Source organism: Crassostrea angulata, chromosome 1, assembly GCF_025612915.1.
Source record: "Crassostrea angulata isolate pt1a10 chromosome 1, ASM2561291v2, whole genome shotgun sequence".
NCBI classification, from domain to species: domain Eukaryota; kingdom Metazoa; phylum Mollusca; class Bivalvia; order Ostreida; family Ostreidae; genus Magallana; species Magallana angulata.
The window spans coordinates 32,955,837-32,979,468 of record NC_069111.1 but is presented as its reverse complement, the minus strand read 5'-3'; the positions used below and the strand labels follow the sequence as shown (position 1 = coordinate 32,979,468).

Below are 23,632 nucleotides of genomic sequence, written 5' to 3'. Positions count from 1 at the left end.
TATTTGTAAAAACACCCTGTTTCAAAATTTTTTCAGTATATATAATGTTAACTTATAGACTCCAAGGCTCCCCAACCTCGGCTATAAGAATACTTCTACATGTTCTGGGGTAATAAAAACAGTTATAAAAAAAATAATAATAATTATTATAATATAGAAAATAATCTCATTGGAAGAAATATTTTTAACATCAGCAAGCGGTTTTGCTACCCCCCCCCCCCCCACCCCAAATGCTCTTGAGATAAAATAAAACTGATTTTTAGTGACAAAAACCTAATATTGTATTATACACGTCAAACAAACTTGAAACAAAATTCAGTTTCAGGAGTTGAATTTAGATTTTTTTTCTTTCATTCCCTTATCATCTCTATATTTTCAACGTTTCTATATCATAGTTTTCTATTGAAAAAGACATCAAGTGCCTCATTTAAGCCTCATTTAAACCAAACTCATTGACATCAGGATTATTTATTACTTTTTGCATGAACTACTATCGTTGTTCACTACTCATTCTGACTGAGTGAATCGTCGTGCCCGATGGAAACAAATTCGTATAAGTGATAAATTAATTTACAAACAAAATCTATTGCCCAAACACGTCTACGCGCCGAATACAATTAGCCTTTTAATGAAAGAAATGAGTTATTGCACATATTAAGAAAAGCTGTCTATCAAAGTTAAGATACTGTGAAAGTGAATGGAGTTATCTTCACTTGCTTCTTCATAATAGAGTTATCATCCCTCCCATCAGAGCCGTGTACCTTTTCAATATCAGGCCATGCACTCTATTATAATCTTTTATATTTTTCGCTAAAATTATAGGTTTCATAGTCCTTTTGAAACATTCCAGGCAAGAAGGTGGTCGTCATTACAGTATTATAATTTTTCAGCTTCAGAACGAAACTTAATTAAATGCATATATGCGACTCCTCGACAAGTTTGTGTATGGACTATGGTACTCAGGTGACCGTTAAGGCCTATTGGCCTCTTGTTTCATTTGCGGACATATTGATAGGACCTGGTTACATCGTCATTTGATTTTGTTAATGGCCACATTACTACGATTGCCTTTCTTATGATATAAGAAGAAAATATTGGTTTATACATTGATTCTTTTTAGATTAATAAAAGAGTTTCTGGTGATAAAACAAGTATCACTTGGTACTGGAAACCCAATGTCAATCATTAATGAGATTCTCTGTAGTCAATGAAATACGTTTGACATTAATTGCCTTATTGTATATAAATTTACGCAGAGGACGAAAACAAAGGCATAATAAACTTAACGTTATGCGTATTCTGTTAGTGGCATTGAATTTCCTTCTGCAGTCACTACTACGTGTATCATGGGAAAATCATTTGAAATCCTATGATGAGATTCTGCAGCCTCTATAGAATATCTACAGAATATTGATTGACGAGATGTCGAGAGGTTAAGCAAACTTGGTAGAGGGCACCACGTGACAAAGACAGAACATGTAAATTTAAATGAGGAAATGAACCATTGCGGCATACCACTGAACGCAAAATATAGTTACATGTATGTATGGTGTCCAAATCTTGTAATTTCAGTATATTACGCGAGTACTTAATTTAGCGACCTCGCTGTTTTGTATCAAATCGTGAGAATTTAAATTCGCGAACGCAGAACTTTCCTCCTTCGTTCTTACCGTTCTAAACTCTCAGAAAAAAATGGCGAGATTTTAAAATCTGCCAAGGGCGCTTCTCGCGATTTTACGCGGAAATTAATTCCTCACGTTTAAATAGGAATCTACAGTACTAGAAGTGTTAAGCGAAAGTTCACGGGACGTTCGTAAAAATTACAACATTGCTGCACTAGGACCCCAAAATATTGTCTAGTAAATGAATAGCATGATGGTTGTCAGCAGGACGATATTCTTTGCAAATGTCCTTATTTGGACGCTATGATTATGCATATTTTAACTTAAACATATTTTAAATATGTCATTTTAACGATGATACAAACAAGGCATACGTGTCCTACTAACGTTTAGGGCACGTCTCAACACCATTCCGAAGAGAACTATTAATTTCAAATATTTTTCTACAACGGAGAAGGTCCATATATGTACACTTATATTTATCATCAAATATTACTAATGCTATCATGTTACACAAAAAAATATTAATTTGTTAATTATATTTTAAATTCACGTTGATTTCAAAAAATTATGAAAATATCTTCAAGAAATATATAATAATTTTAACATAGCAACGACTTTTTATTTTGCCAATTTGTCGAACACATATTTGGAATATTTAACAGTTTTTAATCTCGAATTAACGCCATCCGAAATTGATATTTTCAATTTGAATATACCCATGACCCAATGAAAATAATGAGTGCAAGCTCAATGTTGCATAACAGGTTATTACAATGTTATATCTTGAGAGTTAATACCCCTATCAACTTCATCAAACACATCCATCACAGTGTTAAAATTCCTTTCATTTGGAACCATTTTGAGATCCGGAAGTCAAATGTTTCAGTTAATTAGTCAATTGTTTAATCAATGGCCACATCTCAAAAACCATATTTTATATTCAATGCATCAGATATTGCTGGATGTCAAGAAGGGAAATATTCTGAGAATGGAGGATAATGAGTTAAATATAAAAGAGGCCGGATGTTCAACAAATTACCCACGAGATCCGTTTAAATTTGTTTAGCTATAGCCTATTATTAAGTAAAGAAAACATTTATAGATTTTACCTTTAAAATTTCGGCATTTTTTTTCAATATTTTTAAATTCTAGAACTCTTTTTCTAAAGGAGATCAATATTCAGTCTAAATATGGCAACGCCAATCGAGCCATCTTAGTTGACAACTTCTGGTGTGTCTTAATTTTTAAAACGCTGTTTCTCCATTACGATGAGTGATTATACTATTGTGACTACTAGGGACTCCTATTATCTGAATAAAGATTGATACAAGGAGGAACGGTCGAACCACGTAAGACGAAGAGAAGCCGTGTATGAAGGTTTTCTGGCATAGATGAAGTCGCAAAATGTTTTGTATGTCATTAGGCAGGAAGAACAAAATCACAAACAAGCCATTGAGTGGTATTATTACAAACAAATCCCTTGTGAACTGTTGGAAACTTGAGATTTCTTTCATGGATTAAGCGTGCTTGCTATCATATTCCTAACAATGCCAGTATCCGATGTCCCTGCAAAACTACTGTGAAGCTTAGCTGGACACATTCAGCATACTGGGAATGCGTGCTTTGATACATCGATCGAACACCGACAACTAATTTGCCAAAATTTATTATTTTAAATGGGCATGGTCACGATTTGAGTCAACTTAAAAATTTATTGTTTTAAATAGTTTAGTTAGTTATCTCTAAATAGTAACCAAAATTCAACTGTCCTAGCAACAAGCGAGATACAGCGCTTGTTACTCTTAGTTTTGCAAACATGACATCTGCCATGTTTTTTTCTTTATAGGTTGTAAACTTTTCTATTTTGAAGTAAATCATGAAAACAACAAAACTATTTCTATATTTTGTCACATGCTGTTTTGTTTTCACTAATATCACCGATTACAACCCCTAACGTGGGGGAGTCGACAAAACGTATTATGAGGAGGGGTCGCGTCGACTTTCTCCTTTTCGGAGACGGTAGCAGTTTAGAACACACCTTTTGTATTTATAACAATTATTTCAATTATTTAAAAAAATATCCCACACAGAAGACAGCGATAGTGAAACTATGTGTTGGTCATTGGTCCGAGTGCTCTATGCGTCAATTAGTCTCAAACACTTCAAAACTATTTGACAGATTTCAAATTCACGGCAATCGAGTGGTCAAAATATGTATGATTTGTAAAATATATGACTTGCTTTGGGTTACAAACAGTTAAAACGCAATTAAAGGCGCACAAATAATTCTGTACAAATGTTTAATTCCAAAATGCTAGTATTCATCTAACACTTAACAACAGATTATGTCACTTGCCTTTGATTTTATTAACATCCCCGTAAAGTGAAGTGGTGCAGTTTGTTTATCAGTACAAAATGGCGACTCTCGATCTGCTCACAAAGTTAATTTACTTCATTTTCCGAGGTCAGTTAGCGTGTTTAAAGGGGCATGGTCACGATTTTGGTCAATTTTTTTTTCGATTTTGATGTTTACAATGCTTCAGTAAGGCATTTTTAATAGGCAACCAAAATTTGAGTGCCATGTGATGAGTCATAAGCGAGTTAATGAGCCTACAATTCTTCGCTATGTAAACAAAGCGTTTGTTTACATTTTGAATTATGAAGTGAAAATTCCAGTTTTAGACCTAAAATGAATGTGTTAATCGTAAGGAACTGGATTTTTATGTTTAAAATGAATAGTAAGATAGACAAACCAGCTTTGAAAAGATTTTTTACTGGTATATTAACTTTATGTAAACAAAAACAGGGCACGAGCCTTGTTTACATGACGAAGAGTTGTAAGCCCTGTATCTTGCTTAAAACTCAACGACTGGCACCCAAATTTCATTTGATCATTAAAAATGCATTCCTCCACCTTTGCATATAATAAAAACAGAAAATTAAAATTTGACCAAAATCGTGACCATGCCCCTTGAAGAGAGAGTCTAGGCCAAGTAAAGTGACGATATCGGTAGTAAATTGTTTGAAGAATTTAATGGTACCATTCTTTTTTTTACAGAATTCGCCCGATCAGTCAAAAATTAAACTAGCTCAATTTTGTGCGCCGCAAATTTTAACTCTAACATGAACCGAGCTGTAGCTCTCAGGTCGTCCATCCGACGTTTCCAGACCAAGCGCTACAGACATGCAGCTACATGTTCTTATGAATCTTTTTAAGCCACATATAGCCCTATCATAATATTGTTATTTGTTTTTTATGGATAATAAACCTACAAGATTGCATAATAGCCAGCTGACCGTAAAGGCTCTAAGGCCTCTTGTTCTTGGACAGCGTTGATTCAGTTTGGGTTACCTTTCTTTAAAAGACAAAACTAAACACAAGGGATTCTTCTCTGAACAGCCCAGAGAATGACGAATGAAAAATCAGAATGGAGATTCATATACTTTCAACCCAAAGTTGAAAGCATGATGGTTTATTTTTCACATTTCATCCCTGGAGAAGCTGGAAAAAAATAAGACAATATAAAATTATAATGCAAAAATATGTCAATTTGTCAAAAGAGCTTTTCAATCTCTTTCATGAATTGTCTCGTACGCAAAGAAACGTCTCGAGGCGATTAAAAAAAAGAATCATTTGAAATTGATTTGCTCTTTGAAAAAAAAACTTGCAAGTTTGATTCACTGTCTATTAGTAGAACAAATATTGGCATATGTTCAACGATAAACTGTAATACTCGAATCTCTAAATCTTACGCAACTAAAAAACAATTTTATTATCTTTTTGTATTAAGACTAACAAATTCCAAACGTCTTCTTCGTTGAAAAAAGTATGACAAAAATAAACACATGCTTGTTGTATCATACTTTTTTGTACTTTAGTATAGGGAACGATTTTGTCCAAAAAAAAAATAAATCATACAATATGTGAAAGTGTACCTTTTGAAATTGTAAGTTTTTCTGATGCGAATACAGTGTTGTACAACTTGTTACAGTCCGTTGACATCACCCATCGTTCTTTGCCATCTGGAAACTTTGCGTTTCTATTTGTCATCTAGTACATGTAAATACCACAAATTATTCTATGTAAACAATCAGTCCATATCAGTATATCATTCATAATTTATTTCAATCTTATCTTAGTGTTGAACGTACACGTGAAAATACTAAATGAACGAAAATTATGTCCATACGCGTGTTGATATTGAATAATAGAATTTGTGTTTCGGTCCGTTTTAACAAGAGTCTAGGCTTTTGGAATGTTACTACATGAATCTAGTTTGTTCATCAAAACAAGTTTCAAATATTCACCTCATTTCTTCAAATTCGCTAAGAGAAGGTCATTAATATTTACAAACTGTCAAAACGAAAGTCGTTGTCAATATCTCTGTTGTGTGAAATTGACGCTGTTTCAACGAAGTTTACATCGGTGATGAAATCGGACGAGTGTCATTGCATTTAATGAATTCATATCTTTTAGCCAATGACTAGACAGTAAACCATACGTCGACTCCGCCTTATTCAAATCGGAGTTTGTTAAGTAACTATTCATTGCAGACGATTGAAATTTTAATACTTGGGCATGCCATATGATGGGATTTTTTATATTATATCATTTTTGTACCAATCGGACGTCAACTTCCTGTTTAATAATAAATTTGTTGGTTTTTTTAAACATACATTTTCAATCAAAGTCTTATCAAAGATTTCTCAGCTATTTAATGCAGATGTTTGAAATTTTTACAAACTTTTTGTTTAGGCATCATTTGGTGGGATCTATTTTTGTACCAATCGGGGGGGGGGGGGGGGGTTGTTCTAGTGAGCATTTGCTTACCATACATTTGTAGCTTTCCTCGATGCCATTAATATCTAAGGACCGTAGAGCTGCGTAAGTGTACTCTCGTCCATTCACAGTAGCTTTCCAAGACCCAAGGCAGTCAAAGGTCAAAACTGAAAGAAGATAATTATATTCACTGTAGTTACATTTTGTAACATCTGATTTCGGAACGATTTTCAACAAGGTAGCATAAATAATTATTATAATAAACCTATCTTTACCCTTTAAGACGAAGGGCAGCTCTATATTAAGATACAGAAAAATGTTTAAATTTTAGTGCTAACATATTTGATTTTTCCTTTACTAAATATTAGTCTAAAGCAAAAAACCGCACATTCAAAAGTTTAAGGCAGATCCCATGGGTAATTTGTTGACCACCCCATTTCCTGTTTGTTGACAAAATTCAATTTCAAAAAAAACTTTGTGAATTCATAATCAAAATTCTTACGATTTTCTGTTATACACCAACATATACTAATCTATTTTGCCCATTGTAAATACATATATTTCATGTAGCTTGTGCCTCTTGTACCATTTTATAGGATCTTAGAGACTAAATGAATGAAAATTGCATTTGGCTTATGATTTGATTTTATATTTTATTTTGTTCTGAATTTTCTTTTGATCATTTCCAAACTATTTTTTCTTAATAAATTACTCAGTCAAGAAGAATTTTGAAATATTATGCATATTATTTCGACGGCATGCTTTATTTGCTCGATTTGATATCGATAAAAATGCATACAGCTCTCATGATTCCGAAGTCTTTCATTGATTTTGAATTTGATTGCAGCCAATATGTATTATATACGGCTGGTTTTTATTTTCTGTGTCAAATAAGTACTTTATAAGTTCATTGTATTTTTGTTTGTTTTTTTTTTTTTTTTGGCATTGATCGAATGTTATTTGTAAGGCTGTTCGAGAAGACTTTCTTTTGACACCGGCGGTGATGAAGGGCTTCAGATTATGACAATGTCTAGTAATATATACAACAACTGTAGAGCTGTAAAACCAGTCTTTCATCTTCCTTGGTGTAAATTTGAGGTTTCTAAGCCAAAGAATAAACAGCCTAGAAATCCACGAAATAGTTGATTTTTATCAACTTGCCAAATACCGCAATTACAAAGACACATTTCCTACAAGCCCTATGCCATATAAAAAAATTGTCATAATATTTTGATAAACAATTGAGTTCAATATTAATAAGAAGTCATTTTGAGTATACTAGTACTTAAATGTTTGTTTTACTTTAGGGGTTGATGGTTTACCTTTTGTGTTGTCGTCAGAAGCTGTATACGACAAGACAAGTTTGTCCTCTCTTCGAGTTGGGCAGGCAGTTAGTAGACATGGAGAATTGCTACAGACTTCCTTCATCCAATGTTTTTCATAATCAATCTGGTAAACACCAGGTTGAAATATTTCTGAACATTTCATAGGAAAACTCATCCAGCCTTAAAGATAAAGAATCAAATTTATACTGAATTAGTTAATATACGTGTAACCTGTGGGGAAAAAGAGGTACACATCGAAATCAGTTTATTACATGTATATAAATGCTATTTCTGTTAATACCTTGAACGCTATTCTTGGCTTTATGTTAAAGGGGTCTTAAAAAGGAAATTAAAAATGTAGGAACTCGATGAAATGAAAAAAAACTAGCCGTGACCCCAAATAAAATATTCAATTTAAAACACCATACATAAAATATTCAATTTAAAACACCTACACTTTGTCTTAAAAATACATGTATTTTCACTTGATTAGTTAATGTGTCACATTTGACAATTTATCATCAATTTTTTTTTAAACCACAAGATAAGTATTAATTATCATTATACATTTACCGGTAGATCAAGTATCTGTGGATTACTCACGGTACATGGTGGTCGTTTCCAGTGTCGTAGGTAAGTTAAACTCCCCCTTGTAAGCGTTCGTTACGGAGGGACAGATGTTAAACATGCTTACGTATTGGCCCTCAAATGTCACAATGTATTCTAAAGTAATAAAATGCATTAAATTATAAAGTATGGTTAAGATAGATAGTCCATAGCAGACTAAACGCACGATATTAACTTTATCAAGAATATGAATAAAATAACGTTCTTCTCTTGTGCTATTTTCAGAACAATCCACTTTTATAAACACAAGTAGCTGGGTAACCTTTCCTGTATTGGACAACATTAATTGATCTCCAAAGAATATCCACACAAACGTTCACGGTCCCATCAATTTCGTTCATATGTTTCATGCTAAAAGAAAAACAGATAAGATTTTCATTTAAAAAAATAAATGTGTTGGCAACATGTCAATAGCATCAATGCTTACATCCTATTTGATTATTGAAATACATGTATACGTGGATACAAGATATAACCATTATTAAACGATCGAATAACTGTTCGAAAACGACTTTGTTGATTCTAAGACTAAACGTTGAACAAATTTTTGTCAATGATTTCTCAGGAACTATTAATCGCAGTTGGTTGAAATTTTAACACACTCTTTGTTTGGTCATTTTTTAAAAACTTCGAAATCAACTTCCTGTAAAAATTTGCTCATTTTGTGTATCCAAATAAGAGCGGGGGTATTTTTTGTTTCTTCAAAATCGGCAAATAAAAACTAACATCTGCTCGCTGCATCACAGAGGCTGATGTTGAACTTGATATTCAACACTACAAGAAGGAGACTATCACAAAGAACGCAGCAAACGATAAAAATGACGAGGGACCAATATTGAAAGAGAAAGGAAAAGAAAAGAATCTCCATCATTGTACCGGACCACTTGGAGATGCAGTAACACATAAGACCTGGCTCAACCATTGAAATTTCGAGGACCCAGACGTTGAAATAATACGGTAAGAAAAGTGCTATGTGTGCAAAAAGTTTACCTCGGATGCTGTGAGACAAAGCTTGGTATTCCAGTTTACTTAGTGGAGAAAATGCGATGCTTGTGGTCATAGGAACACTTACGATATTGCACTAAAACGTTAGAAGAGAGACGAGGGGCAGAATTCAAGTACATGTATTTGTATATGCACTTTTAACTCATGTCCGTCGTTATAGTTGTTATACTGTTAAATTATTTTCTCTTAATTCTATTACTATTTAAACTTTAAACGTTGTGATTTTTAATTATTTCGGAAAAAAAGACTGTACATAATGTACATTAATAATGATAAATTTTCATGAAACTCTCTGATGACGAAGTTAAGAGTCATCTGACGGGACGCATACATGTTATAAGCGTTCGATTGAATGAGGTTATCAAGTTTAAAACGCGTTTCTTATATTTGAAAATACGATGGTTATGGTCATATCTAAAAATTTAAACCAAAAAAGCGGGGTATTTTCCGGTTATGGTGGCGGAGTTGTGCGTACTTGTAGATACTACATTTACATATCATATACTTATACATAATATCGAAGGACTAGACATATCGTGTTTTGCAGCTCAAGTTCATTAATGTAAGAGTTTTTTCGGATCTCCTTGGAAAATGTATTTTATCCATAGCAGCTATTCTTTTTAACTTGGCATCTTATTGAACTTGGTCAGGTATTGCCCGTTCCAAGTTTTATAACGTTTCATGTTTGGATTAAAGTCTTATTTCTTCAGAAAACTCCCCACTTTCTGATTCTCACCCTGACCCCAGACATTGCCCACATTCAAACACTGAGCAAACGACAAGCACGCGTGCAAACAATATAGTTTATCATTTGGTGGACCTCCATAAGCTTTATCCGGTTCTGTGGCCAAAGCATGATATCTGATCTATTGTTCTAATATAAAACAATGCAGTGATTGTCCGAATCGTTTTATACGTTTAAAACTTACGTGTTTCCTACGTAAAACTAAATTATCTTACTTGTGGTACTCCATCAATACTGTCATGTTGTTTCCCTGTGTACCGTCTTGCTCTGGTCTGGGTGGATGAATAAAGATGTCTTTACATGTCATGTAGCTGGCTTGAGAGTCCTTCGGTCCCGAGATTTCGTTCCAGAAATTCCCGCTGATACCGAGGCGGAGAGGAATAGAATTCTCCACGGAGAACCATTCCCCATGAAGTTCAGCGGGGAACTGACAATCACACAGTGCTACCAAAAATATAAGGTGAGAATCTTCTAATTTGAGAGAGAGAGAGAGAGAGAGAGAGAGAGAGAGAGAGAGAGAGAGAGAATGCTGTACGGGAACCCATTTCCCATCCAAAAGAGTACAGCGGGAAACTGGTATTCAAAAAGCGCCATGAATATACAAAAAGGTAAAAACTATTACTCACAGGTTCTAATTTGACAAACAAACAGAATTTACCTTCTCTTTGAAAACACAGTACAAACAGAAGAACGAGCAACGTTTTCATCTTAATGGTAATCCTTTCTGATGTCCAGATGTCGATATTTAGCAAATAGGACCATGGGCTACTACATGTATGTAGTATAATACTTAAAATTAAATAAATGGTCACTTAACCATCTGGAGCTTTTATGTTACATGTAAACCATTAACAAATTTCTGTATCATGAAGTTTTATTACTTGCATTTACCAATGCAGTGTGTCCAAATGGCCGATACCGATACTATTGTTTGTAACATGTACAACATGTCCACTATAACTCAATGACACATTACATCTAGAGGTAAAAGTGTACAAAGTGAACAATGTCGTTGCAAAATTCCATGTTTGTTATGTGTGTAAAGTATCAGATGAGTTCCATGTACTCATATCAAAAACGCTGCTTTGACTTGAACTTGGTTAATTTTACCATAGTGAAGGCGTAATTATTCGAAGGTTACACATTAGGTGCGTCCTAGGTTTCACCATACTTAGCAGATACTTTTATACTATATATTGTCACCAATGGCAATGATTTATGACAATTGGTAACAATTTCTTCCTAATGTTAAACGTTGGTTTATACCTTCATACTGAATGTTGGTCACCAATTTTACTGACAATGTAGAGTGTAGGTATGATTGATTGTCACCATGACCGGGCTCTCTGATCAGTAATTACAACACCAATTTTATTAACCCCTCACGCAACTTGTTGCAAAGGAGATATGGCATCGCTGCTGAGCGTGTGTGTGTGTGTGTGTGTGTGCGTCCATTTCAGCCTTTTTAGACAAATTCCAAGAAAACCCTCGCATGCATGTTTATCAAAATTCGTACACTTTATAAGCATGGTTAAAGGACAAACCCTCTTCATTTTCAAGTAATACTGTTAAATATATATTAAAATATCGTGAATTACAGCACTTGTAAAAGGCATTTTATGAAAGACTTTGACAATTATAGACCTTTCCTTTCGCGAAAATAAACATTTCAAGTCTTGTTGGATTTAGGCCTTGTAAAGGTAAGGGGCAACCGTTTTTTTTAATTCGGAGTTAGAAGAATGTTCAAAGAGGGAAACTGAAGCGAGCAGGAGATTAAGTTCATCCGAATTTAATCTAAACAAACAGCTGTTTAAGAAGAATTTCGGGCTAAATTTCCCGAATTACTATAAGATAAGAAAAGGTTTATATTTCCGAGAAAAAAAAAATTCGACGAGTATCGTCAACAATATTAACCGGAAATTCATTTCATGTTAATCGCTGTAGATACGTTACTCTATTTAAAATTTTGGGGGTTGAAATTACGACATGTTAACTCGAATTTTTCCATAGAAAGACTACAAATCGCTAGATTTTTAGCTACGTTTCATAGTCAGTATGAAAATGCGTTTATTCAGTGACTGAATAAAGAGAATATAACTGTATTACTAAAGATTAAACATTTGTGGTGTTTTGTTTTCGCTAGTGATGGGAGGAATTGTACCAATCACGTGAATGTAACATCCCCTCCCCCGATTTTTGATTCTTACTTCAGTTTTAAGATTAGTATAATATGATTTTTAGACGGGGTCACGTGACCCCGTCTATTGGTTTACTGTCAGCCGAAGTCTCAAACCGGAAGGCACGCCTAGAACACATGAATTGAGTCTACGCGTAAGAAAATAGTGCAGAAAGTTTTCATGCATTTCAGTAAATATGTATTATTAAAACACGCATTAAATCTTTTTAAGTCCTCTGTGTATAAACAAAATTCTATTTAGAAAATAAACAAATAGTTTTATTGATCAAAAATTCTTGCTCGGGTTCAAATGTGGAATGAGTTACGTAACTGAATGCACAGCACCGTTGACGATTCTGTTGGTGTACGAGCTCATTCATCAATAGAAGAGGTTAATGGTGGAATCGAAATTAAAGTTTCCAAACGCAATGTGCCATTTTTGAAAAGTTGTGAGTTTTATTTTAACAATCTTTCACCTAAATACTACAAAACTTCATGCACAAGCCGAAGTTAAAATCGGGACGGGTTATACACAGATGTTTTACAAATTAAATAGGTGTTTCATTGGCTTGCAGTCTACTTGCGGTATGACTGCTGTTCGTCTCTAAAGGAATTTTGTACAAAGAAAATAAAAAGAAGTCTGAATTTGCCTTCTTGTTCGTTGGCTCCTTAGTTGATTAAACTGAAATAAATTTTGAACAATGCATTGTAAGCAAAATCTATAATAGATTATACATTTTGGAAGACTTATGTATCATATAATATATACAATCTTATCGATTGAAGAACCAAGATCATGAAAATATTTAGTTATTTTTTAAGGGTTTGTCATCCTTGCCCTTGTTATGCTCGACTTTTCTGGTTTGCGAATTGAGAACGTAGCGAAATGCAGGAATTATCCATCATTTAAACTTGTGTGTAGTCTTGCGTTCACTGAGGTCAAAAGATACCAAGAATGATATTGAAAACGAAAAACAGATTGCCTCAAAAGAAGCTGAAAAAGAAGACAGTAAGACAAGGGGACTTTTTTTGTATATCAAAAATTAAATCACTGGTACAACAATGGAAAAGACGAATACTCACACTATTTCTCTTCCCTCGCCAAAATGTGAAAAATATTTTTTTTTCATGTTCCAGTATGGTTTAATTCTAATATTTGGAATAATAGTAACAGCGTGTTTTACAAAAAGGTGTTTAAAATGTTGGTGATTTTATCAAATAATGGCGACTTTTTATCAAAAAATGTATTTCCTCAATTTAAGTTACATATTTTAAAAAGAAAATGTGCAATGCAGTACAACAGTATTATTACTGCTATTTCCAGTTTTTGGAATGTATATTATTGAACACAAATGTGAAGAGAAGATGTGGACAATGTCTATCTTTTATTTTGAAAATATTTTATTAAATGAAAAATGTACAAAAGTGATTTATAATTGTATTAACAAAAACAATATCATTCCCAATAGAATATATAAATGGAATGACGAACTGTCTCCACATGGACTTAAAAGTATATGTATACAAGAAGTGTTTAAATTTTATTTTAAAATTACTATGGATTGCTCATTATAATGGTTACAGTACAGAATCCTTCATAGGATTCTCCCTGTACGTTACTAGCTTTTAAAAATCAAAAATATAACCGATGACTGTTGTAGATTTTGTAGCACAGAAATAGAAAGTATACTGCATGTTTTTTTCGCAATTCATATCGGGTTCGGCATTCTTTTGCTGGACCATCACACGAAATTTCTTCCACACACCCTGTATTTAGGACTAATTCAACTTAATGATGCTAGAACTAATTTGATCATGATTGCGCTATTTTGAACTACTGACTGTCACAATTAGGTTTTTGGATTATTGCCCTGACATTTCAATGAACTTACAAATGGACTAATTGGATTGGATTGATAGATTTATAATTTATTAACTAATTGATTTTAATGATTTATGATTGATAAATTGATTGATTGAACATTTGATTTATTGATTGTTGATTTGATGATTGATTTATTGTGCACCCATATACTTGCTCATATGTGGGTAGCACGTCGGTTGTTTAAATTTAAGTTCAATTTAAAAGGTAAGGCATTACTTTCTACAATCGCTAGTTGGTGTTCTGTTGTTGTCTTTTACGGGATGATGAGTGTATTTTCATTGAAATGACTGGAAAATAAACACAACTGTTGCTGTATTTGTGCACTGACTAGGGTTTTTTCTGTATTAATTGACGAAGGTCAACATCTCAGAGCCTTTTTCTTCAATGTAGATAATCAGGATACAGGAACGATATCCTTAAGTGATTTACAACACAACACGAATGTCGATCGGGTTACAGTACAAGTGAGTGTTGATCGAGTTGCACAATGGTGTCAATTTGTAATGTACAATTTTGATTCTACATATTCTGTAGTTAAGTAAAGAACATGCCTTAAAGAAGAAGTCTTATTTGGTTTTTGACTTATCAAAGCATCAAAAGTAGATTTGATTAAATGTCCTTTAAATCACGATGAAAGGAAATAAAAAAATCTATTTTTCTTTCTTTCTTTCTATTATACAAATTGGCATAGAAGTAGTATCAGAATTATTGTAGATTATTGGGCTTATTTAACATACAAAACATGTATGTATTTGCTGCTAACGTCTCACTGGCAATCCCATGGCGCATGCTGGGTTTTATGACTTTTCTTGACGTTATAAGTCTATCCAAATGAGGTTCATAATCTGAAATAAATTACATATTGTCTAATCAAAAAAGTAGTAGTATTGTTTGTCTTTTTTAAGATTCATTTACAATACTCAATTGATATTAAATCTATAAGTGTCAAGTGATATGACGTCATTTCAAATACAAACATGTAAATTCAATGGTTACCTTGACGTCTTCGCACAATATCCCCTGCAATAGATATTGGCATTCTGTCTTCATCTAGGTTCCTTGGCATGAAGCCTAGTCATCTGTTCTATTATTCTCTTTTGAGAAGTGGACAGGCATAGCCTACATCCACTTCTCTTCGCAAGCCCTCATATTCTGATTCTGGAAAACGTGTAAATGTCAGAACCGAAGACGGTTTACGCTTCGACCGATGTTTCGACTCCAGTTTCCCTCAATTTTCGTAACAAACCTATTATTTCTACATTTTAAACAATAATGCATCCATATATCACATACAAATCAACACTAACCCGCTGTCAAATCATTTTCTAAATTTCTGCATTCCGGGTTTAAATTATGTGATCGCTCGCTATAGGAGGTTTAAAAAATAGAAAATTTAGAGTCGGAAAAAACGAAAAATATTGTTCTGATTGTAGACTTTAGATTAAAGGTGTTTTTATTTGAATTTAAAGAGGTGTAAAGAATGGTTTTACAATCTAAGACAAATTGATAAAATTCGTACGATTAAATAAATAATTATGTCACATAAAACAATAAAACCCTTATTTTATTTTAATCTTTGTATGCTATATTAATCAAAAATACGTTTTAATGTTTAAAAACAGTTGTAGAGCAAAATTTGTCACAATAAGAGATGCTTAAAAAGGGAAGAAATACAACTTTGTAATTTTGTGACTCAGTATTGGTTTGAACATTGTAAGATTAGTTGATCAAGTAACGTTTTCGACATTATTGTCTTTGATAGGATTCCAATTTTATCCGAAACACAAACATTTAATCTGCGCTGACCTAGATAAATAATGTGATACACAAAATTTAAACGTTTAACCCGGGATGTAGAAGTTGCGAAAATGATTTGACAGCGGGTTAGTGATGATTTTTTGGTGATATATGGATGCAATAATGTTTAAAATGTAAACATAGTAGGTCTGTTACGAAACATCAGGGAAACTGGAGTCGAAACATGGGTCGAAGCGTAAACCGTCTTTGGTTCTGACATTTACACGTTTTCCAGAATCAAAATATGAGGGCTTGCAAAGAGAAGTGGATGTAGGATATGCCTGTCCACTTCTCAAAAGAAAATACTGTTCTATTTCTCCTGAATAAAACCCAGGGAGTCAAATTTCACAGATTTCGGGTGGTCTAAAAGCGAAATTGCTTGTCATGAAATTTTGTGCAGGTAGGTTTGAAAAGTCGTCGAATCTAAAATGTTTGATTGGCTTTCTGCTATACTCCTAGTGGTGACCCTCTTGGAAAGTTGCCAAACTTGGTAGCTGTGTTCCTTGCCTGGTCCTCAGGATTAAACAAGACAGGATTTGTCAATGGCTTACAGGTTGTTGCATAAATTTGTTAATGGAAGCTCACTTTTAGCGCTGGGTATGGTGTTGTACAGTGTTGAATAGATCCCACGAGTTTGTCTTTGTAGATTCCTGGAATCATAACCAACCACAGAAGTGTTGTCTGGTGATGCTTCACCAGACAAGTATTCTCCATCTTGGAATATACCAGATGTGGGGAAGTGAAATTTTAGCAATGTCTTTAGGGATAGTTTTCGTGTTGGATATTTTCATGTGTGTAAGAGTGTATAGTTACCCTGTAATATGGTAATACACTCCTTTTGATTCAGTTGCACACAAACATTTGCAACATTTGCCGGCATCTCTCTCATTGTATGCACGTGCCTTATCAGGTATCTAGCATATGCACTGTAAACATAAAATAATGTTACATTCAATATTTTTTATAAATCGGTCATTGAGCAACAGAAAATAAGGGTAAACACTTATATGTGTGTGATTTAAAATGCATTACGATGCATATTAATTCTATGCTTGCACAATATATGCACCTTCGCTTCAGGTACGTTGTTTTTGACAGGTTTTAATATGTTATAAGGTATAATTATTCATAACAATTGACATTAACAGTGCATTCCAGTGAGGAAATATTAAAAGTATTATTGATGTGTGTAAAGTGCATGATACTTGAACGTTTGTTATTTGTTTACTAAAAGTGGGCCCACTCCTTCATGAGAAAGGTGTCAGTAATGTATTTTTCGCGTAAAGACGTTGTTTACTAAGGGTTTGAGTTCTCAATAAAGTTCAATGCCATGAGTAAAATTGCTCTAAACACAAAAAGTGTTATGAATATGAATTACTATTCACATAAAATTCTATATTTTTACTACAAGGTTTGATCCAAAAGTAATGTCTCTTAGTGCATTTCGCCGCTATTTGGTCCTATAATAAAATGTTGTATATCAAAATATGTACAATTATAATTCTTATTCAAATTCAATATTTTAATAAATTCCGTTAAATTGTTTAAAAAATATACATTACATGATCAAAACGCCTAGCATAGAGGACATCGCCGCGTTACAAATAAACGTCTTATTTTAAACTGTTCCTTTTTAAATCGAAATATTAAATTTTAATATTCCGATTTTAAATCTTTTGAAATTGCGCCAAATTACACAATATTTTTATGATAAATATTAAGTCATTTTTTAAATGCATAGATAATAAATAAATGACGTCATTTGTGTTAATGATCATTTAGATCGTGCGTTAATTTGCTAATTCAAACTGAGAAGATGTCAGAATCGGACAAAACACCACAACGGGCCGTGATGCATTTTTGCTTCCAGTTGGGAAAATCGCCATTAGAGACAGTAGAATTGATGAATCGGGCATGCAGTGAGAGGAAGAACAGGAGACTTGTTAACAATACAGGTAATTTGAGCGTTTTAGGGGAGGAAATGTGTCGCTTAGAAACCAGCAAAGGACCGAAAGATGGGAGATCGGAGGAATATGTTAAGCTAGTGTCCGACGTCGTCAACGAAAACAGACGTGTTACTGTAAGATCTTTGTGTGAAACATTGAATTGATCCAATGGCACAGTTCAAAAATCTTAACAGAGGACCTTAACATGGAACGATTAAGTGCACGGTGGGTTCCGAGGTTGCTAAAAGAAAATGGAATGTGTGTGTGTGTGTTCGCGAATCTGAACGACTTTTAAAGCGATGGAAAAACGATGGAGATGCGTTTTTTAAAACGCATTATTACTGTAGATGAAACATTGGTTTATCATTTTGATCCCGAGTCCAAAATGTAGTCGAGTCAGTGGAAACACACATTATCCCCACCCCTTAAAAAGGCTCGAGTGACCAGAACCTCAAAGAAACATATATTGGTTGTCTTCTTCGATATGGAGGGTGTTGTTCTTCGCCGTGCTGTACCGGAAGGCCAATCTATCAATGCGGCTTGTTATTCAAAGGTATTATATACTCTGTCCCATGATATCCTGGATTCACATTTGGCTTAATTGCTTGATATTTATAAATACCTCAGAGTTCAAACGATGTTCATTCAAAAGTATGACAAATTTCCAAGATTTCTCAGTCGAAACGCCCCTGTTAGCTTATCAGGTTTCAATACAATGCTAAAAAATGTGATGTCAACGGGGATTTAGTATTGCAGCACGCCCGGATGGTAACGTTGAAAAATTGTGCAATGTATTCCGAGAGTATTCCGAATGGAGAAAAGATGTAAACATTCCTCATTATAAATCTCCCTAAGGAGTCTTCTTTGTTTTCTTTCCTGTGAATTTTTCCGAGTGGGAAAGATGATTACATGTTATGATGTATGTGACAATGAAATTATCTTGGAAATTATCACTTTCAACTATTTTAATTGCACTTATTTCACAGGTATGTGTATTTTTATTAAAAATCGTCCAAATGTCCTGCATAAATATCTTGGGACAGACTATAATAAGAGGCTAATTTTAAACAACAGTTTTACTTGTAAATTAATAAAATTGAAAAGAAATAAAAATTGAAAAATTAAATATAAAACTCAAGAACATTTATAATATCATTTCTTACAAAGTGCTCATTAAATCATTAGACACTGTTGTTTACTTCTAAACTAGTCAAGTTATTGTGAGTTTAAACGCATGTTCTTTATTTCATTGCAGATCTTGTCCCGGCATCTCTTGTCTGCACTGTGGAAAAAAAGGCAACACTTTTATGAAAACCCTAGTAACTGCATACTGCACCACGACAATGCTACACCGCACACAGCCATGGAAACTTAGTTACCATTGACCTCCTTGGGATGGAAAAATTGTCCCACCCCCTTACAGCCCAGACCTTGCTTCGTGTGATTTTGCGCTGTTTGCGCATCTCAGAAGTCAGCTACGAGGGACCCAGACGTGTTTCGAAAGTGGGTGAATCAGAATCAGCGCTATATAGAGCACCAGGGACGTTACTTTGACTAGGAATGACTTCCTGCTAAAATTTGTAACGTAACAAATTCGTCACACGACGTTACTACCATGCGATGACTTTCCTATCCTCCTTCATTTCAAACGATGATGGAATGAGAAGTATTCATCATTATGATAATAAAACAAAATTCTGAAATATTTAATATGATTCATTTGGAAATATGTTTATTATTTTACGTGTAGGATTTTGTTGTGTTATGTTGATTATTTGTGATTTTATCACATTTGTGACATTACTTTTGGATAAACCCTCGTATATTAGACTCAAACTGAGTATGACTTTTTGTAAAACCGAGGAAATTCGGACTGAATTTTTCAACTTTTGTTTTTCACTGAAATATTTTAGGTAGTAATAAAATATTTAAAGTTAAGATTTTATTTGTTAGTCAACATAATTTTGCATATTTTCTGTTGGTTTTATCTCACTTTTTCATTTAGATAATCGTATGGCACACACTACAAAAATATTGAGAAATATTTTAATAATAAAAGACACCATACCTGGTATCTCAAAATTTTTATCATTTACCTCATTAATTCTATGCCAGCAGATAAGGTCAATATACTTAGTTTAATACTATAAATGATTAACATTATCATCACTCAGTTTTAGTTGTATTGATTCAAAAATTAATAAGGATTTGAAAACTGATATAGCAAATTCGGACTGGAATATTTATTAAAATTGTGAATGACAATTTAGTGTTTTGTATCTATTCAGTGTCACTGCTATTCATGATCAGAAATTGTATTTCATTCGTAAAAGAGTTTAGCAATTTTTGTTATTTTTACAATTGAAATATCAACCATAATTGAAAATGTAAGGGATTTTTCTTCAATTTTCAAAATATATTAAATGTATATAACTCTAAACGTAGACCATTGACCTACTTTTTTTAATGTGAAAAATAACACTGTCATGTAAGGTTTATATCAAATAACAAGACCTTTGCCTTTTGGTAAGATGTGCCTATTTTTTCTTGCGTCAAAATAAGTTCAATTAAAATATGACGCTTGTTTCAAGTGAAATATACACATATTGCGTGGTCTTAGCTCAAAAGCCACACAAATTTTGTTGATTTCAAAGAGCCTTGGCTAAGTGGCCAGAAATGAAATACACAGGTCTACGTCACAATGAAGTTTGACACAACAACCTAAAGTCCAAGATCCTGTTAAAATGGTTCTATAATACAAAATAGATTGTTTCTTAAGAAATGAATTTAATAATTTTTCTATTGATCGACGTATCAAAGGAAAAATTTACCGGAAAACTTCATCAATGAGCGTAGCGTAATGCCCTCTGAATGGAGTTCACAGTTCACTGGCTCAATGCCAACAAATGTGCACAAATCCTTCTTATCAATTAACACTGCAATTTGCACAAATATAAGAGACATATTGTGCGTATATAAAGATCTTACGTTTCATAAATCTACATGACCGTTAATGTCCTTGCTCTAAACCAAGTTTACACTAAGTTGATCTGACCCACCGCCATCCTGCTTGACCGGAAGTCCTACATCTTAGATATCAAACTAATTAATATTAAATTACATTTATCATCAGGGGATTTTTTTTTTCATACTGAATAAACGTAATTGTTAAGTATTATACCTTGCACATTGTTTTCGTGTCTAGACTAACGGGTTTCTTGAGGTCTACTCTACAATTTAAAACGTAATAGGAGGACCACGAGAAGAGATTGCAGACGCTATCGTACTTTCCGCCACGACTACGTTCTTCGATATGACCTTAGCCTCGTTTTCAGTGCGATATGAATATCAATGATTTTCTCATTTAGAACAAATTATTCTCACATAATAGGGTTAATTTTGACCAAATAAATGTTTACCATCTGTATAGAATAGGAACCGCTATGTGTGATATTTATTATCCTAATCCCCAGGTACTATGAATTTAACATAAATGCAAAAACTTTGAAAATGATGCAATTTCTAAAACATCTTTTAAAACTACTCAGAGACAAACGAATATGGCTGTTTAGTGACGAGCATTATTCAATTTGTTACATGCTGATTTAAGAATTAATTCTATTACTTGCAGTTTAATATTTCAAATTTATCATTCTACTAATTATACTTTGTACAAATCCAGGTGATGAAAATTAATTCCTTTGATCCTAGTATTAAATGTCACTCAAGTAGTATATTAGTAAAACTCTGATTGCTATTTTACAAGGATCTGCTCGAAAGAATTATAGTGAAGTTTTTAACCAAAAATTAGGAAATTCGTCGCCCTAGAGTCAATGGATCTACCTGTATCGATAAGGTGAAATCGTGGCCCCAGAGTTATGGAATATAGTGTTATGGTGATGCTCTATTACTCTTAGAGAAAATTCATAAATTCCTTTTTTTTTTGAAAATCGTCTACAATGCCACGGAACATAAAAAAAACCCATTCGTTTGCTGTAGATGTTTTTTTATTCTACAGAAAATGTTTAAATTACACGTCTATACATAGCCACCTATTTCAACAGAATTTTAATTCTTATCTTTATTCTTATCGTGCAGCAAGCGCTGAAAACAACCTCCATTTAGAGAAATGATACCACTTGGCAGGCACGTAGCATCAGGGGTTCGGGGGGGGGGGGCACTTTTTCATACATTAGCAAATCTTTAAAGTTGCCCCAATCCCCAACTTATTTGGAGCAAGTTCAAAATTGAAGTGAAACTAAGGATAAATTTTTGCTTGTCAAGATTTTTTGGGCGGGTCACCACCACCCCTTCCCCCCCCCCCCCCCCACCCAACTTTAAAAAAACGATGCTACGTGCCGGCTTTGTGCCGCACTGTTTGCATAATCTTCACACTGAATTCTGCAGCCTTGACATGATAATAGCTACAGATATATATGAACAATGAAGTTTAAATCTCCAACCTCCACAATCGAATGCATGTAGCTTTAAACTGGATGTATGGAACGCCTCAACGGCCTTATGTAGGTAATCTTCATTATATGATGATTAACATTACATGCTGATCATTTAACATTATATGATGGTACTTTAACATTACATGCTGATACTTCCACATTACATGATGGTACTTAAACATTACGTGCACGTGCTGATACTTCAACATTACGTGATGGTACTTTAACATTACATGATGGTACTCTAAATTAAGTGCAAATACTTTAACATTAAGTGTTGATACTTCTTCATTATATGATACTGTATCATAACATGCTGATAGTTTAACATTACATGCTGATACTTCAACATCACATGCTGATACTTTAACATTACATGCTGATATTTCATAAAATGATGGTATTTCAGTATGCGGTGGTTCTTTAATAGCTATAAGCACCAGGATCGTGATTCCGTATTACGAGGAGAGTATAGGACTTAAGTCAAGCTACGCAACCATTCAAACAAGCTTCATTTATTACTTCCTTTATTTCCTTACATAAAAATGGACACTTTCTGAACCCAATTGGTTATTATTAAAATACGAATAGCCAAAAGTAGAGCAAGTGCCACTCAGGTGAAACTGGATTCTGGAGGGAAATGGGGCACGGTCGTCTTCATTATATTTGTAAAAACAACTCAATCACGACAATTAAATTAAAAAATTTATACATATCCTACATGTATGCATATGTATAACAAACACTTTAATATAATTATATTCATACAAAAAATTAACAAAGATAATCAACAGGAGTATGTAATAAAAGATATTCTTTTATTTAATTCTGTAAAAATCTCAAAATGTGCACACAAAAAATGCCATGAGCACTCTTTCCTCATGGACGCTATCATATATGTACCGGTATTCGATTATTCAACTAGCATGTAATGATAAAGTATCATATAATGAAGAAGTATCAGCATGTAATGTTAAAGTATCAGCATGTAATGTTAAAGTATCAGCATGTAATGTTAAAGTATCAGCATGTAATGTTAAAGTACCATCATGTAATGTTGAAGTATCAGCATGTAATGTTAAAGTACCATCATGCAATGTTGAAGCATCAGCATGTAATGTTAAAGTACCATCATGTAATGTTGAAGTAACGGCATGTAATGTTGAAGTACCATCATGTAATGTTGAAGTATCAGCACGTAATGTTATAGTACCATCAAGTAATGTTGAAGTATCAGCACGTAATGTTAAAGTACCATCAAGTA

General features: G+C 33.5%; 1 protein-coding gene across 1 annotated transcript; it reads right to left on the bottom strand.

Moving 5' to 3' along the window:
• Nucleotides 1-5,001: 5,001 nt before the first annotated feature.
• Nucleotides 5,002-10,886, bottom strand: LOC128157188 (uncharacterized). Its single transcript, XM_052819631.1, has 8 exons — nt 10,766-10,886; nt 10,323-10,551; nt 8,620-8,708; nt 8,334-8,453; nt 7,728-7,910; nt 6,457-6,572; nt 5,562-5,676; nt 5,002-5,127 (listed from the first exon to the last, which is right to left on the bottom strand). Exons 1-8 carry the CDS (start codon nt 10,812-10,814, stop codon nt 5,099-5,101), a joined length of 930 nt encoding a protein of 309 aa, XP_052675591.1. The 5' UTR covers nt 10,815-10,886; the 3' UTR covers nt 5,002-5,098.
• Nucleotides 10,887-23,632: the final 12,746 nt, after the last annotated feature.